The sequence below is a fragment of the Salvelinus alpinus genome, chromosome 8 (genome assembly GCF_045679555.1).
Source record: "Salvelinus alpinus chromosome 8, SLU_Salpinus.1, whole genome shotgun sequence".
NCBI classification, from domain to species: domain Eukaryota; kingdom Metazoa; phylum Chordata; class Actinopteri; order Salmoniformes; family Salmonidae; genus Salvelinus; species Salvelinus alpinus.
The window spans coordinates 86,322,743-86,341,060 of NC_092093.1; the positions used below are offsets into that span (position 1 = coordinate 86,322,743).

At 42.5% G+C, this 18,318-nt stretch overlaps 1 protein-coding gene across 1 annotated transcript; it reads left to right on the plus strand.

The window, feature by feature from the left end:
- The first annotated feature begins 229 nt into the window (after positions 1–229).
- Positions 230–16,628, plus strand: LOC139583823 (delta-type opioid receptor-like). The gene is made up of 4 exons (XM_071415350.1): positions 230–412; positions 726–984; positions 14,217–14,569; positions 15,078–16,628. The coding sequence occupies exons 2-4, from the start codon at positions 746–748 to the stop codon at positions 15,605–15,607; spliced, it is 1,122 nt and encodes a 373-aa protein (XP_071271451.1). The 5' UTR covers positions 230–412; positions 726–745; the 3' UTR covers positions 15,608–16,628.
- The last annotated feature ends 1,690 nt before the right edge of the window (positions 16,629–18,318 follow it).

The window sequence follows — 18,318 nt, forward strand, 5'->3', positions numbered from 1 at the left end:
TAACTGATATGATAAAGATACTATTATTGTGATTTAAATCATGTAATAAGGAAATGGATGTCTGTATTTTCTTTGCGCACTTTGCCTCTCACAGTTGTGGGCTAGTCCATGGTTACATCGAGCAATATGGTTACGTGGGGACGTTAACTATGCCTTGAGGTTATTGTCACTTCTCTGATGTCATATTTGGGCTGGATGGAGGGGGGGGGGGGGTTGTTGGGTAGGCTACTGAGCGGGAGTAGCTCGAGTCTCCGCCGAGCCGCGGTGCTGTGATTGTTGCTCACATACTCCACTCTACAAAGTTTGGCGAGCCATAACCTTCTGAAATCCAACAGCAAATATATTTTCGTTCAGCAAAAATTCCATATTCTACAAACACAAGAAAGGAACAGAAGGAACTAAAATCCAGATGGTAAGTTACCGAGGGCCCGGATGGGTGAAATTACGCATTATGCATTACGCATTAATTGTTAATATCACATTAAAAACAGGATTGATTTGACCTGTATATATATATGTATATATACATATATATATGTATGTATGTATATATATATATGAATTTGAACGACATATAATTAAAAAGTTGGTTTAATTTACAAAATATAATAATTTGACGCATATCTTCAACTTTCTCACTGTTATTTGTTCTTCTTCTTACGGGCTTACTTCACGCATAGCCAACAGCCAGTCAAAGGCATATGCCCTTTTCTCCTTTTCGTTAGGTGGTCAAACATAACCAAAAATGGAAGGCACCCCGGTTGACATTTTCAAAGACGACAAGTGCCTCTTGGCGCTCGCCGAAGACTGTTATATGAATTCTACTTCGCAGTCTGGATTTGCAGCAGGTCACAATCTGACTTTGGACTCTGACGGGGAAGAGGAGTCAATGTCCCCAATAATCCCCATTATCACAGCTGTGTACTCCGTGGTGTTTGTGGTGGGCTTGGTGGGTAACTGCCTCGTCATGTATGTTATCATCAGGTAAGGTTTATTATAATTGATTTGCACACTCATCTCAATTTTGCATTGATATCAAGTGCCAATATATAGGCTATTGCTAAAGAGTTTAGGCAAATTAACGGTTACACCAAGTATGCTAAAAATACAACATTTCAGTAAGATGCCCATGCATACACCTTACCACATTTTCGCACACAAAATGAAACTAAAAAGTTTTGTAACATTTGCAACACATGTGAGCCACCCAGTGGCAGGTGCATGTTTAAACCTAATAGTACATGTACATCACTATATGATTTGTTAGGGTTGATTATTTCTGTTTCAATCATAACATACTGTACAGTTCTATTGGAGGGAAAATCCTTGTTTACTATAGGGCATTTTACAATTGGAATGCGACATCTGTTGGGGCAATGTTCAAAAGTATTTTAAATGTGTCAATTAAATGTGTCAAGACTATGAGAAATCGTGTCCTTTGGGCAGAGAGAAAGCGTATTAATTGCATTTAAAACCAGTGGCGCTCTATCATGTTGACAGGGTTGCTTGCACCTCGTTGGGTTTTAATTATGGTGTGTAAAACAGATCAAACAGTGCTGGTGTCATACGCAGTGCACCAACGCCTCACAAAGCACTCATGACTAGAGACAATTACCTCAAATCAGATTGATTGCACATTATCTTCCGGTGAGCAAAATTCCGTATTTTAGACGTCCATGGTCGTCTGCGTCAGAACATGCTCATTGGGCTGTCATCCACAGGGCCTTTCCGTCACCTCCCCAAGTTAATTCCATTAATTAGTAAATAGCGATATACTCTCAGCTCTCTGTTTTATGTAGCCAGCTCAGTTTACAATTTATATACTTTTTATCTGATTGACAGATTTTTTCCCCCCTTCTCAATAGAAGACAATGTGCTATCAAGGGCTGGGATTTATTGTCGTGCAGGCCTAGATTCAATCAGATCGAGCGTTAAACATTGATAATCAGCATTGGCCGACATCCGCATAGCAGATGTTTTGGCTGTGTTGGAGCTGACATATCGGTGAGTGGCTGCTCTTGTTTGTCACAAACCACTCCCTTCCTTATTATCCCTACCGCGTTATATTTTCAAAACGGCAATGGTAAGTGTAGAATCTATCGATGATAGGAATAATGACCGTGTGAAATGGGAGCATGTCCACGGTATTGATCCAAAAAAGCAACAGGCTCAACTAACTTCCAGTGGATCATGTGTATGGTAACTGACCAATAGTCTATACCACTATACTGTATGTACAATGCATTCGGAAAGTATTCAGACCCCTTCCCTTATTACACAATTGTACGTTACAGCCTTATTCTTAAATGGATTAAATACATTTCCTCATCAATGTACACAAAATACCCCATAATGACAAAGCGAAAACAGGTTTTTAGAAATGTTTGCAAATTCTTTAAAAATAAAAAACAGAGAAACCTTATTTAAATAAGTATTCAGACCCTTTTCTATGAGACGAAATTGAGCTCAGGTGCATCCTGTTTCCATTGATCATCCTTCAGATGTTTCTACAACTTGATTGGAGTCCACCTGTGTTAAATTCAATTCATTGGACATGATTTGGAAAGGCACACGCCTGTCTATACAGGGTCCCACAGTTGACAGTGCATGTCAGAGCAAAACCGAAGCCATGAGGTCGAAGGAATTGTCCGAAGAGCTCCGAGACGGGATTGTGTCGAGGCACAGATCTGGGGAAGGGTACCAAAAAATGTCTGCAGCATTGAAGGTCCCCAAGAACACAGTGGCCTCCATCATTCTTAAATGGAAGAAGTTTGGAACCACCAAGACTCTTCCTACAGCTGGACCCCAGCCAAACTGAACAACCGGGGGAGAAGGGCCTTGGTCAGGGAGGTGACCAAGAACCCGATGGTCACTCTGACAGAGCTCCAGAGCTCCTCTGTGGAGATGGGAGAACCTTCCAGAAGGACAACCATCTCTGCAGCACTCCACCAATCAGGCCTTTATGGTAGAGTGGCCAGATGGAAGCCATTCCTCAGTAAAAGGCACATGACAGCCCGCTTGGAGTTTGCCAAAAGGCACCTAAAGGACTCTCAGACCTTGAGAAACAAGATTCTGTGGTTTGATGAAACCAAGATTGAACTCTTTGCCCTGAATGCCAAGCATCACATCTGGAGAAAACCTTGCACCATCCCTACAGTGAAGTATGGTGGTGGCAGCATCATGCTGTGGTGATGTTTTTCAGGGACTGGGAGAATAGTCAGGGTTAGAGGAAAAGATGAACGGAACAAAGTACGAAGAGATCCTTGATTAAAACCTGCTACAGGGAGCATGTGATGCCTCGGAGCTGAGCAGACGTTGACAAACCGAGCTCTTCAAAGTTATTCCATTATTACCTAAATAACAACGTTGAAACAATATTCTAACATCGGTTGAGAAATTGTCAAGAACTTACCTTCCCAAAGAGCCATGGACCTCCGGCCGAGAGGCAAGAAGGACGACCTAAACGTTGTTGATTCCCAAGATAACGCTACAGCTCGCAAGATTAGTATTATCCCTCATAACTCAGACGACAGTTCCAGACTCTTGCGAGCCTGCCGGCATGCTTGCTACTCTCCTCTGGGAAATTCAGAATGGTAACAAAGGTCTTTCTCTGAAAATTGACAAGAAATCGTCTGAACTCCATTCTTCCATTGACAACCTGAAATCCTCCATGAATGATCTCCTTTTGAGAACGACTGAGGCTGAGTTGCGCATTAGCACAGTTGAAGATACCATCACTCGACATGACCAGGTTCTGAGACAATTGCAGATGGACAATGCCTACCTTAAAAACAAGGTAGACCAGATGGAGAACCAGAGCAGACGTAGCAATATCTGTGTGGTGGGATTGAAAGAGGACAGCGAGGGCCGTGACCCGGTCCGTTGCTTCACTCAATGGATCCCGGATGTCCTAGGCATAATCAACTTCACCAAGCCATTGGAAATCGAACACGCCCACAGAACATCAGCACCGAAACCCCGGCCAGATGTTCCTCCACGAGCCATCCTGATCAGGTTCCTCCGTTTCCAGGACAGAGAGAAGATACTGCAACTCGCAAGAGCCAAAGGGGACATCACCATCGATGGCAAGAGGGTCAGCCTTTTCCCGGATATGAGCGCGGATCTCGCCAGACGTCGCAAGCAGTTCAGACCTGCCGCCAAAGCACTGAAGGAGAAGAACATCACCGGCTACCTCATCCACCCTGCGTGGATGAAAGTTCAGTACAAAGGCCGAAGCCATCTCTTCAACACACCAGGTGAAGTGCTCACTTTTCTCAAAGAACTGAACCGCTTCTGAATCAGGATGGTCTCTCTGGGGGATAAGATACAGTTTGTTCGTTTTTTTCTTTTCTGTGCTGTCCTGGGACTGGACTGCTGATATCTTCTTGGAATTTTAATCCGTTTACCCCGCTATCCGGTCGCTATAATTGATTTGTACATTTTCAACTAACCATTTTTCCCCTGGGGTGAGTCCTATTACATTTACAGGAGAGTATATTTTGGTTTAGTCAATATCCACTGGGCAAAGCAAATTAGTGTGCTTAGGCCCACTGCTTTCCCCCCCATTTATGTTTCTCCTCTCCTGAAAAGAGACTCAAGCAGCCCTTACTGTGGGCAGTAAATATTCAGCCATAAATGTCTATTCACAACGTTTGTTTTCAACTTAGAGAGCTTGCAGGTTTTAGTTTACACCAAGGTTTAGCTAGTAAGAGCAAGATGGATAGCGAGCAGCAACGTATCTCTACAAGTGTATTCATGTTTGATTGTTGGGATTGTGGTTTTAGTCTGACAATCGGGGTGGGTGGGATTTCTTTTTGTTCTATGTTTATTGTTGTTTCCTTCCTAAAGAGACACACAGGTCACTTCAGTGTTCAAACTAAAGTTGAAACATTACCTGACTATTTACATATGAGAGATTTCCATTCGGTTATATATTTGAAACCCAACCTATGCTTAATCCACAAAAATATGTCACATCCAACGTAAAAGGTCTAAACAGCACGATTAAGAGTAAAATAGTCTATACATACCTTAAGAAATTAAAGGCTGACATTGTGTTTTGACAAGAAACACATCTTATAGCCAGTGAACACAAGACATTGAAGAGGGAATGGGTAGGACACGTTTTTGCGTCCTCTTTTCACTCCAAAGCAAGAGGAACTGCAATTTTGACAAGTAGACACTTCTGCGTCAATAACACCATCTCTGATCCCTCGGGCTGGTTTGTTTTGGTGCAGCGGCATATGTTTTTGGAGTCTTGGACCCGATTGAATATTTATGCTCCCAATTTTGATGACCATATGTCTTCCTTCAGGCTGCTCAAGCACCACCAGGATGGCTACTGGCTGGAGGAGATTTACATTTTTGTTTAGATACAGTTCTTGATAGGTCCTCTGATAAACCCTCACTTCTTACCAAAGCCGGCAAGCTCACCATGTCATTCATGAAAGATCTCCATTTGCTAGACATCTGGAGACAATTGCACCCACAGGATAGGGACTACTCTTTTTTTTCACACCCACACAACACACACACACACACACACACACACACACCCACACACGCATAGATAACTTTTTACTATCGACCCAACTGTTTCATAGAGTGTTAGATATCGAGTATCTCCCCAGATTGCTTAGTGACCATTCTCCTCTGGTATTATCTATCTCCATTCCTACCAAGGTAAATGGAGCATATAGATGGAGACTAAATTATACACTCCTGAAGCAACCTGAATTTTGTGCATTCATCAAGGAGCAGATCAATATTTTTACTTTGACAAACAAACCCTCCGCTCCTGACAGTTTCATTCTTTGGGACACATTGAAAGCCTTTCTGAGGGGACAGATCATTTCCTATACTAAAGGGTTGAAGAGAAAACACGGTGCGGAACTAAATGTCCTTGAATCTGAAATCTCTGAGCTAGAGAACCTACCAAAGAGGCCCGACTAAAGATCTATACAGGATTTTGATAAATAAAAAATGGAAATATAATACTCTGAACACATATCAAGCTGAGAGGGCCCTCACTAAATCAAAACAGTGTTACTACGAGCTTGGAGAGAAAGCACACAAAGTATTGGCATGGCAACTGAAAGCAGAGGAAAGTAAGAGGACAATTAATGCTATAGAAACTCTTACTAATGAGATATCATTTGACCCTACTGAAATTAATGATACTTTTAAGAAATACTACAAAGAGCTCTACACTTCCCAATCAAGTGATGATCTATCAGAGATCGACTCCTTTCTCTCCTCTCTCAACCTCCCATGCCTGTCAGGGGAAGACAGCGAGCGCCTGAGTGAACACTTCTCAGTTCCTGAATTGTTGGAGGCCATTAAATCCTTACCTTCTAATAAATCTCCTGGGGAGGATGGCTTCCCTCCAGAGTTCTATAAAGAATTTAGGGAGCTGTTGGTCCCCTACCTTATGGAGGTACTTAAAAAAGCAGGGGAAGACAACTGCTTTCCAGAGTCTTTCTCTCAAGCATTGTCAAACCTCCCCAATTTCAGAATGTACTACTGGGCTGCACAGTCTAGGTTTCTGGCTCAGAGGTTTGACAATGGTCCCTCTCCCTCATGGTTGAACATTGAAAAGTTTGAGGTAAGTGATGACACTGGGGCAGAATTGTTTTACAAATGGGACAGAAAATCTATAAAAACCATCACAGACAGCCCTTTAATCATACATTCTGTCCTGGCATGGTGCAAACTGCATGAGCTGTTCAGACGAGAGGGATTCCTTTCCCCTAAAACCCCTTTATGGATCAATAGATTGATTCCTATGTTGTTCCAGAATAGTAACTTTAGACCATGGTCTGATAAGGGGATCACTCTTCTGGAACATTGTTATGAGGAGGGAGTTCTTATGTCTTTTGATCAGCTGAAACATAAATACCACTTGCCTAACAGGGACTTCTTTAGCTACCTACAACTACAAAACTTTATTAGGGTGACTCTCAAGGGACAATGGAACCTACATAAGATGTCACCTATTGAACAACTCTGCCACGCAGACCAACCACTGTTCAAGACCATTTCCCATGTTTACGATGCTCTTATGTCAGGACTAACACTGCCTGAGCTAGATAAACCCCGACTTAGATGGGGAAATGATCTGGGTATTGATCTTGATGAGGGTCTATGGAGTGACCTATGCAGGGATGGTGTTACTTCCACATTGAACTCCAGATACAGACTGATCCAGTTTAATTTCCCCCATCAGCTCTATATCACCCCATCTAGACTGCACAAGTTCAACCCTGATATCTCCTCCCTATGTTTTAGATGTGGCTCAGATGAAGGAACATTCCTCCATTCCACTTGGCAGTGTTCAAAACTACACGGTTTCTGGCAGGGGGTATGCGATACCATATCCTCAATTCATGGGGTTGCATTCCCTTTAGACCCGGAGGTCTGTCTACTGGGCAACTTTACTAACACCAATCTTAGGCAAAGCCATACTATAAAGCTAACAGAAATATTGCTAGCGATTGCCAAGAAATGTATTGCCTTGAAATGGAAATCGGATTCCCCCCTGCCAGTTGCAATGTGGCTATCGGAAGTTAATCGTTGTATTCCACTGGAGAAAATCAGTTACTGCTTGAGGAATAAGTTAGAGACATTTTACAGAATTTGGCAACCTTTTATTGACTATATGGAGAATCTCCCCCCACATCACATTGATTGAATCTCTATATAATCCTCACATAATGTTTCACACGTAATGTATAATATGTAGCCTACGGCAGGTATGGCAGGTATGATCCAATGTCTCATTATTATAATTTTTTATTTGACTTTTTATGACTTATTTATTGTATATTTGTATATACGTATAATTATAATTATTTATTTTTTATCCTCGCCTGTTACTGTCACTTTGACATATTGTTGTCTATTATCATTTCACTTTTGTTTTGAATGTTCTTAATTGGAAAATGCAAAAATAAAATATATTAAAGAAATTCAAAACCTGTTCCAGGACACTCAGGACCTCATACTAATGTGAAGGTTTACTCTCCAACAGGACAACGACCCTAAGCACACAGCCAAGACAACGGAGGAGTGGCTTCGGGACAAGTCTTTGAATGTCCTTGAGTGGCCCAGCCAGAGCTCGGACTTGAACACAATCAAACATCTCTGAAGAGACCTGAAAATAGCTGTGCAGCAACGCTCCCCATCCAACCTGACAGAGCTTGAGAGGATTTTTAGAGAAGAATGGGAGAAACTCCCCAAATACAGGTGTGCCAAGCTTGTAGCGTCATACCCAAGAAGACTTGGCTGTAATTGCTGCCAAAGGTGCTTCAACAAAGTACAGAGTAAAGAGTCTGAATACTTATGTAAATATCATATCAGGGTTTTTTTTATATACATTTGCAAACATTTCTAAAACTTGTTTTTGCTTTGTCATTGTGGGGTATTGTGTGTAGATTGAACAGGGGGTTAAATCTATTCAATCCATTTTAGAATAAGGCTGTAACGTAAAAAAAATGGAAAAAGTCAAGGGGTCTGAATACCTTCTGAATGCACTGTATATATGGCTATAGCCTTGTCAGATCTTAAAGATTAAGTTCTTTAAAGGGGCAATCTGGGATTCAAACAACAAGGGCCACCCCACCCCTTTTTGAGGTAAACAGCTGAGGAATGAGACTCGAGAAATGTAACCACACTCATATGAGACAGAGTGATGGATGCAAGGACTGACCATCCATGAGATCAGCATTTTTGTTTTGAAGTTGAGACAGCTACTAACAGTTGAATTAAACTTTTGAGACATTTAGAAGTTATCCTATTTTCTTCAAGAATCAATGGCTATATTCACCGATTGTATAAAACACTAGGAACACCTTCCTAATATTGAGTTGCACCCCCTTTTGCCCTAAGAACAGCCTCAATGGACTCTACAAGGTGTCTAAAGAGTTCCACAGGGATGCTGGCCCATGTTGACTCCAATGCTTCCCACAGTTGTGTGAAGTTGGCTGGATGTCCTTTGGGTGGTGGACCATTCTTGATACGTGAAAAACCCAGCAGCGTTGCAGTTCTTGACACACTCAAACCAGTGCGCCTGGCACCTACTACCATACCCAATTTAAAGGCACTTAAATGATTTGTCTTGCCCATTCACCCTCTGAATGGCACACTGATGAAGGAATTTGTTTCCTATATGTTCATTAACCAATTTAATTATACAAAACAAACACTCTGTCCGTTTATAAGAATTTGTAAGATCCTTATTTGCATAAAATAGACATAGACCCGTGTCCAAATGTAATCAATAGTGTTTATTCTCGAGAGTACTCTGACGTGCATATACAAAAAACTTTCTTTTCATCCCTTCTTTTACTAACGCACATACATACACACTAATCTGGATTATCTCCTGAAGCCTTTTACCAGTTTATTACCCCTTAGCTGACAGTTCCAGACGGAAAACCTGGAGGGGGGCTCTCCCTGTCTCCTCTTATCTTCACAGAGTTATAGTTGGGTGGTTCAAACATAGCTTAATGATCCACAGAGTTTTCTTTAAGCACACACACAGACATTCCTTTCTAACCCCTCCCTAACAAATAATCCCAATGGTTAAGTTTCTGGATAGAATAATTTAATCATTTATCTTAACCCTTGATAAAATATTCTAACACACACATACACAATCCACGTCTCAACTGTCTTAAGGCTGAAACATCATTATTGTCTCCTCCCTTCATCTACACTTTTTGAAGTGGATTAAATAGGTGACATCAATAAGGGATCATTGCTTTCACCTGGATTCACTTGGTCAGTCTATGTCATGGAAAGAGCATGTTGGTACACTCAGTGTATAATGTATTTAAAAGTCAAAACATGTATTTACCAATCCCAGATTGCCACTTTAAAGTAGAAACCGTTTAAAGTAGATCACTTACGTGTTTGGGACACCATTTAAAAGTATGACGGCTGCTAAGCTAGCCCTGCCAAGTGTCATTTTCTCCCCTAGTTACAGATATAGTTTTTCAGAGATATCAAAAGACCTTGTATGATAATTTTGTATTATTTTTAGTCTGCCTCGTGTTGTTGGGATTATCAATAGAAATTAAAATCACCAGCTCAGATTATGGCAGATAGACCCTTTTCCTGCAGTCGAATGACAAAATCGTCCTCTAGTGGCCTCATGGATGGAACGTTATTAATATTTTTCATAATTAATTAACATGATTTCTTTTTTAAATGCTGAAAATCCAGTATTTCTCTGTCAAACGGTTTGGTTATATTTCAGTCTTTTGTGATGTATATAATGTCTAATATTGGGAAGAAAACTCAAAATGTAATACATTTCAACTCTACATCTGACATGGTACATGTGAATTCTCTTTTTAAGACCATAACCTTGTGTGTGAGGTGTACACTTTTGTTTCAATGTAGATCTGTTTAAGACTACCAAGAAATCCTCTGTGTGACCCTGATTTAGCCCACTGCAGTAAAAGGTTTCACAGATGGAAAAGTTTTCCATTGTGTTTCATTTCATTTAGTTCTTTCATCAGCTGTCAATAACAATAATCGCCTGGGTTCTAAAACTATTTGAAATCTTTCAAATACTATTGGCATTTGCTATAGTCTAGCCTTCTTCAAACCTCTCTACGGGGACCCCCAGCCATTCTATGTACAGGGCCTTCAGAAAGTATTCATACACCTTGACTTATTCCACATTTTGTTGTGTGACAGCCTGAGTTCAAAATGGTTGAAAGATATGTTTTATCTACACACAATTCTCCATAATGACAAAGTGAAAACATGTTTTCAGAAATGTTTGCTAATTTATTGAAAATAAAATACAGAAATACAGTATCTCATTTACATAAGTATTCACACCACTGATTCAAAGCATTTTAGAATCACTTTTGGCAGCGATTGCAGCTGAGTCTTTCAGGGTAAGTCTAAGAGCGTTGCACACCTGGATTGTACAATATTTGCACATCATTTTATTAATTCTTCAAGTTCTGTCAAGTTGGTTGTTCGTCATTGCTAGACAGCCATTTTCAAATCTTGCCATTGATTTTCAAGCCGATTTAAGTCAAAACTGTAACAAGGCCACTCTCGAACATTCAATGTCGTCTTGGTAAGCAACTCCGGTGTATATTTAGCCTTGTGTTTTAGGTTATTGTTCTGCTGAAAGGTGAATTCATCTCCCAGTGTCTGGTGAAAAGCAGACTTAACCAGCTTTTCTTCTATTAATTTGCCTCTGCTTAGCTCCATTGCGTTTCTTTTTTATCCTGAAAAACTCCCCAGTCCTTAACGATTACATTCATAGCCATAAGATGATACAGCCACCACTATGCTTGAAAATATGGAGAGTGGTACTCAGTAATGTGTTGTATTGGATTTGCCCAGAACATAACACTTTGTATTCAGGACAAAAAGTGAATTGCTTTGCCACATTCTTTGCAGTATTACTTTAGTGCCTTGTTGCAAACAGGATGGAATATTTTTATTCTGTACAGGCTTCCTTCTTTCACTGTCAATTAGGTTAGTATTGTGGACTAACTACAATGTTGTTGATCCATCCTCAGTTTTCTCCTATCACAGCCATTCAACTCAGTAACTACTTTAAAGTCCCCATTGGCTTCATGGTGCAATCCTTGAGCAGTTTCCTTCCTCTCCGGCAACTGAGTTAGGAAGGACGCGTGTATTTTTGCAGTGACTGGGGTTATTGATACACCATCCAAAGTGTAATTAATAACTTCACCGTGCTCAAAGGGATATTCAATGTCTGTTTTTGTATTACCCATCTACCAATAGGTGCCCTTCTTTGCGAGGCATTGGAAAACCTCCCCTGTCTTTGTGGTTGAAACTGTGTTTGAAATTCACTGCTCGACTAAGGGACCTTACAGATAATTGTATGTGTGGGGCACAGAGATGAGGTAGTCATTCAAAAATCATGTTAAACTATTATTGCACAAAGAGTGAGTCCATGCAACTTATTATTTGACATGCAATTTTTTTTTACTACTGAACTTATTTAGGATTGCCATAACAAAGGGTTTGAGTACCTACTGACTGACTTAATTTGTAAAAAAAAATCTAAAAACATACAGTGGGGAGAACAAGTATTTGATACACTGCCGATTTTGCAGGTTTTCCTACTTACAAAGCATGTAGAGGTCTGTAATTTTTATCATAGGTACACTTCAACTGTGAGAGACGGAATCTAAAACAAAAATCCAGAAAATCACATTGTATGATTTTTAAATAATTAATTTGCATTTTATTGCATGACATAAGTATTTGATCACCTACCAACCAGTAAGAATTCCGGCTCTCACAGACCTGTCAATCAAACAGATTCCAACCTCTCCACAATGGCCAAGACCAGAGAGCTGTGTAAGGACATCAGGGATAAAATTGTAGACCTGCACAAGGCTGGGATGGGCTACAGGACAATAGGCAAGCAGCTTGGTGAGAAGGAAACAACTGTTGGCGCAATTATTAGAAAATGGAAGAAGTTCAAGATGACGGTCAATCACCCTCGGTCTGGGGCTCCATGCAAGATTTCACCTCGTGGGGCATCAATGATCATGAGGAAGGTGAGGGATCAGCCCAGAACTACACGGCAGGACCTGGTCAATGACCTGAAGAGAGCTGGGACCACAGTCTCAAAGAAAACCATTAGTAACACACTACGCCGTCATGGATTAAAATCCTGCAGCGCACGCAAGGTCCCCCTGCTTAAGCCAGTGCATGTCCAGGCCTGTCTGAAGTTTGCCAATGACCATCTGGATGATCCAGAGGAGGAATGGGAGAAGGTCATGTGGTCTGATGAGACAAAAATAGAGCTTTTTGGTCTAACTCCACTCGCCGTGTTTGGAGGAAGAAGAAGTATGAGTACAACCCCAAGAACACCATCCCAACCGTGAAGCATGGAGGTGGAAACATCATTCTTTGGGGATGCTTTTCTGCAAAGGGGACAGGACGACTGCACCGTATTGAGGGGAGGATGGATGGGGCCATGTATCGCGAGATCTTGGCCAACAACCTCCTTCCCTCAGTAAGAGCATTGAAGATGGGTCGTGGCTGGGTCTTCCAGCATGACAACGACACAAAGCACACAGCCATGGCAACTAAGGAGTGGCTCCGTAAGAAGCATCTCAAGGTCCTGGAGTGGCCTAGCCAGTCTCCAGACCTGAACCCAATAGAAAATCTTTGGAGGGAGCTGAAACTCCGTATTGCCCAGCGACAGCCCCGAAACCTGAAGGATCTGGAGAAGATCTGTAGGGAGGAGTGGGCCAAAATCCCTGCTGCAGTGTGTGCAAACCTAGTCAAGAACTACAGGAAACGTATGATCTCTGTAATTACAAACAAAGGTTTCTGTACTAAATATTAAGTTCTGCTTTTCTGATGTATCAAATACTTATGTCATGCAATAAAATGCAAATTAATTACTTAAAAATCATACAATGTGATTTTCTGGATTTTTGTTTTAGATTCCGTCTCTCATAGTTGAAGTGTACCTATGATAAAAATTACAGACCTCTACATGCTTTGTAAGTAGGAAAACCTGCAAAATCGGCAGTGTATCAAATACTTGTTCTCCCCACTGTAACTCCACTTTGACATTATGGGGAATTGTGTGTAGGCCACTGGCACAAAATCTCAATTTAATACAAATGAAATACAGGCTGTAAACAATCAAATTCAAGGGGTGTGAATAAAGTGGGCGTGGCGAAATAAGTGGGTGGATCATCGGCGATGGGTGTAACATCAGCGCTCTTTGATTGGTTAGACTCTTTTGATTGAGCGGCCTTGTTTTTAGTTTCTAAATGTGTTTTCATTGGTCAGTTCCTGTGTGGTGATACTGATGGTTTGTCAGGACAGTTGCAGTCCCGTAAAACGGTCTCTAAATTCTGCCCATTTAGCTGTTCGCTTTCCATACACCCACTTGTGTTGATACGCTTGTATATGTTGACACACGCATGTTCCGGCAGCCATGTTGACTTCCAGTTACCCATGAGTCAAATGTCTGGGGGTCCCTGAGGAGAGATTTGAAAAATACTTCTCTAGTCTGCTTGATGGACGAGGTTAGCACTCGTCACTATTCTATTCTTTCCACTGTGCTATGCAGGCAAGCTCAATCAAGCCCAGATAGAGTATTTAAGATGATTTCAAATAGTATTTAAACTCAGGTATGGACCTTACACATTCTACCCTACATTCTTTACTCTATGCTGTCTTTGAAACAGGTATACAAAGATGAAGACGGCCACCAACATTTACATATTCAACCTGGCTTTGGCCGACGCCCTGGTCACCACGACAATGCCTTTCCAGAGCACCGACTACCTGTTGAACTCGTGGCCGTTTGGCGAGGTGGTGTGTAAGGTGTTCATATCCATCGACTACTACAACATGTTCACCAGCATCTTCACCCTGACCATGATGAGTGTGGACCGCTATGTGGCCGTGTGCCACCCGGTCAAAGCCCTGGATTTCCGGACACCCATCAATGCCAAGATGATCAACGTGTGTATCTGGATGCTGTCGTCGGCAGCCGGGATACCAGCACTGCTACTGGGGGGCACCCAGACCAACAATGGTGAGAACGAATGCAGACACACACACAGTCATGAGGCACGCACACAAAAGAATGCATGCGCATGGATCCACACATGCACACATTTCCGAAGAGAACGTAATGAAAATTTGATGCACAGTTTGAGCTGGTTCATTTTATGCCTCTGTTTGAGTGAATCAATGTGCAGAAGTGCCCATCTAATCTCAGAACATTTCGGTCCTATTTTTTAGAGGGGAAGAATGATCAATCTAAGCCATGAGCTTGCCATTATCTTTAAACAATATATTATTGTTTCTAAATACAGATGAAGCTGTGAATAAGTGGGAAAAAGAGGAAGTTCCCTGTTGAGTTTACATTAGGCATTCCATAACAGCACCGCAGAGTGAGAGATGAACCAGACACAAAGGGAAATGTATGTGTTCCCAGAACACTTTGTATGAGCCTAGGTGCATTTCATCGGTTCTCTCTCTTTCTCGACCTCCTCTCTCCTCTCCTCTCTCTTTCTCTTCTCCCTTCTCTCTCCCTCTAGGCACCACGGAGTGTGCCTTACAATTCCCGGAGCCATACGTGTACTGGGACACCGTGATGAAGATCTGTGTGTTTGTGTTTGCCTTCGTGGTGCCCGTGCTCATCATCACCGTGTGCTACTCCCTGATGGTGCTACGACTCAAGAGCGTGCGTCTCCTCTCGGGCTCCCGGGAGAAGGACCGCAATCTGCGACGCATCACCCGCCTGGTCATGGTGGTGGTGGTGGTATTCGTAGTGTGCTGGACGCCCATCCACATCTTCATCCTGGTCAAGGCGCTGGTGAGCGTTCCAGAGACCACCGCCGTCATGGCCGCCTACTTCTTCTGCGTCGCGCTGGGCTACACCAACAGCAGCCTCAACCCCGTCCTCTACGCATTCCTGGATGAGAACTTCAAGAGGTGCTTCAGGGACTTCTGCGTCTCGACAAAGCTGAAGAAGGGGGACAAGGGGTCGGGTAAAAACGACACCGTAAGGTCCCCGGAGGCCCCAGTTCCACTGGAGAACCCACACGGGACTAGAAAGCCGGCATGACTAACCATGGAAGTGTCTTTCATTTCTCAAGTTGGAAAGGAAGACTCTAATGATCTGGGCCTAACCCAGGCGATATCAGGAATGTGAGCACAGCAGTGCTACTGTTCCTCTGTAAATAGCTCCAACTAGATGACTGGTGTTCCATTGTTTCTCTTGCAGTTATTTGTTCCTATCTCACAATGGAGATTCGCTAGGATCACCTACTCTCGGAAGAACCTATCGAAAGCGGTTGTTGGAGACAGAGCCATAGAGCGGTGAATGAGGTGAGCACCTCGCCTCCTTTAAAGGAGCCACTCTCCCGCCCTCTGGTTATTCTCGCCTCTCTTCCACACGAAGAGTTTTACTCTCTAGCTCACCTCATATCAACAGGATCTCTGTTTTCCTGCTTAATGGCTCAAGTGAACTGTGAAGGATATCGCTGCTGAGCGTCGGTCTTCAGACTCTGTCAAGAGGTTGAGTACTGAGCTGAAAGTCCGTATTGCACAATAGCTTCATGGCTAGCTATTGAAACTTGGTTAGCCAACGCTGCAAGGTTAACTTGGCTATCTCGCTGAGAGCCAAGCTAACCTCAATAGCAGATCCTACCTGCAACACGGTAGCATTGCTAGCTCCCTTCTCTCGTCTAGTGCCCCCACTTGGTTTCCTTCAGCCAGCACTGAGCTAGCCACACCACACCTTCACCAAGAGGTAGCTGCTAGCTAACACCCCACTAGCCTTGGCTATAGCGTACTACTGTGCTCATTATTGCTAGCTGTTAGCCACAAGGCTTCTAACTAGCTAGCTTATTACGCTGTTTACATGAGCTACTATTTCCTAGCCACATGCCGCAAGGCTTCTAATTAGCTGGCCTATGCCGTCGTTACGTTGTTCTTACAAAAGGTGTTGCTTTCTCCCCCTAGCAAGTTCCAAAAAGTGAAAAAAAGTTTTTAAAATACGAAATATCAGAACAAGCACTATCAGAAGCAGCAATGTCAAGAGTGAAATTAAATGTAAAAAGCATGTACAGGTCTGTAATTTTTTTCATAGGTACACTTTAACTGTGAGAGATGGAATCTAAAACAAAAATCCAGAAAATCACATTGTATGATTTTTAAGTAATTAATTTGCATTTTATTGCATGACATAAGTATTTGATCACCTACCAACCAGTAAGAATTCCGGCTCCCACAGACCTGTTAGTTTTTCTTTAAGAAGCCCTCCTGTTCTCCACTCATTACCTGTATTAACTGCACCTGTTTGAACTCGTTACCTGAATAAAAGACACCTGTCCACACACTCAATCAAACAGACTCCAACCTCTCCACAATGGCCAAGACCAGGGAGCTGTGTAAGGACATCAGGGATAAAATTGTAGACCTGTATAATGCTGGGATGGGCTACAGGACAATAGGCAAGCAGCTTGGTGAGAAGGCAACAACTGTTGGCGCAATTATTAGAAAATGGAAGAAATTCAAGATGTCGGTCAATCACCCTCGGTCTGGGGCTCCATGCAAGATCTCACCTCGTGGGGCATCAATGATCATGAGGAAGGTGAGGGATCAGCCCAGAACTACACGGCAGGACCTGGTCAATGACCTGAAGAGAGCTGGGACCACAGTCTCAAAGAAGACCATTAGTAACACACTACGCCGTCATGGATTAAAATCCTGCAGCGCACGCAAGGTCCCCCTGCTCAAGCCAGCGCATGTCCAGGCCCGTCTGAAGTTTGCCAATGACCATCTGGATGATCCAGAGGAGGAATGGGAGAAGGTCATGTGGTCTGATGAGACAAAAACAGAGCTTTTTGGTCTAAACTCCACTCGCCGTGTTTGGAGGAAGAAGAAGGATGAGTACAACCCCAAGAACACCATCCCAACCGTGAAGCATGGAGGTGGAAACATCATTCTTTGGGGATGCTTTTCTGCAAAGGGGACAGGACGACTGCACCGTATTGAGGGGAGGATGGATGGGGCCATGTATCGCGAGATGTTGGCCAACAACCTCCTTCCCTCAGTAAGAGCGTTGAAGATGGGTCGTGGCTGGGTCTTCCAGCATGACTACGACCCGAAACACACAGCCAGGGCAACTAAGGAGTGGCTCCGTAAGAAGCATCTCAAGGTCCTGGAGTGGCCTAACCAGTCTCCAGACCTGAACCCAATAGAAAATCTTCGGCGGGAGCTGAAAGTCCGTATTGCACAGCGACAGCCCCGAAACCTGAAGGATCTGGAGAAGGTCTGTATGGAGGAGTGGACCAAAATCCCTGCTGCAGTGTGTGCAAACCTGGTCAAGAACTACAGGAAACGTATGATCTCTGTAATTGCAAACAAAGGTTCCTGTACCAAATATTAAGTTCTGCTTTTCTGATGTATCAAATACTTATGTCATGCAATAAAATGCAAATTAATTAGTTAAAAATCATACAATGTGATTTTCTGGATTTTTGTTTTAGATTCCGTCTCTCACAGTTGAAGTGTACCTATGATAAGAATTACAGACCTCTACATGCTTTGTAAGTAGGAAAACCTGCAAAATCGGCAGTGTATCCAATACTTGTTCTCCCCACTGTATATATACAGTTGAAGTCAGAAGTTTAAATGTATTTGGCTAAGGTGTATGTAAACAAAAAATGTCACAATTCCTGACATTTAATCCTAGTAAAGAATTCCCTGTCTTAGGTCAGTTAGGATCACCACTTTATTTTAAGAATGTGAAAAGTCAGAATAATAGTAGAG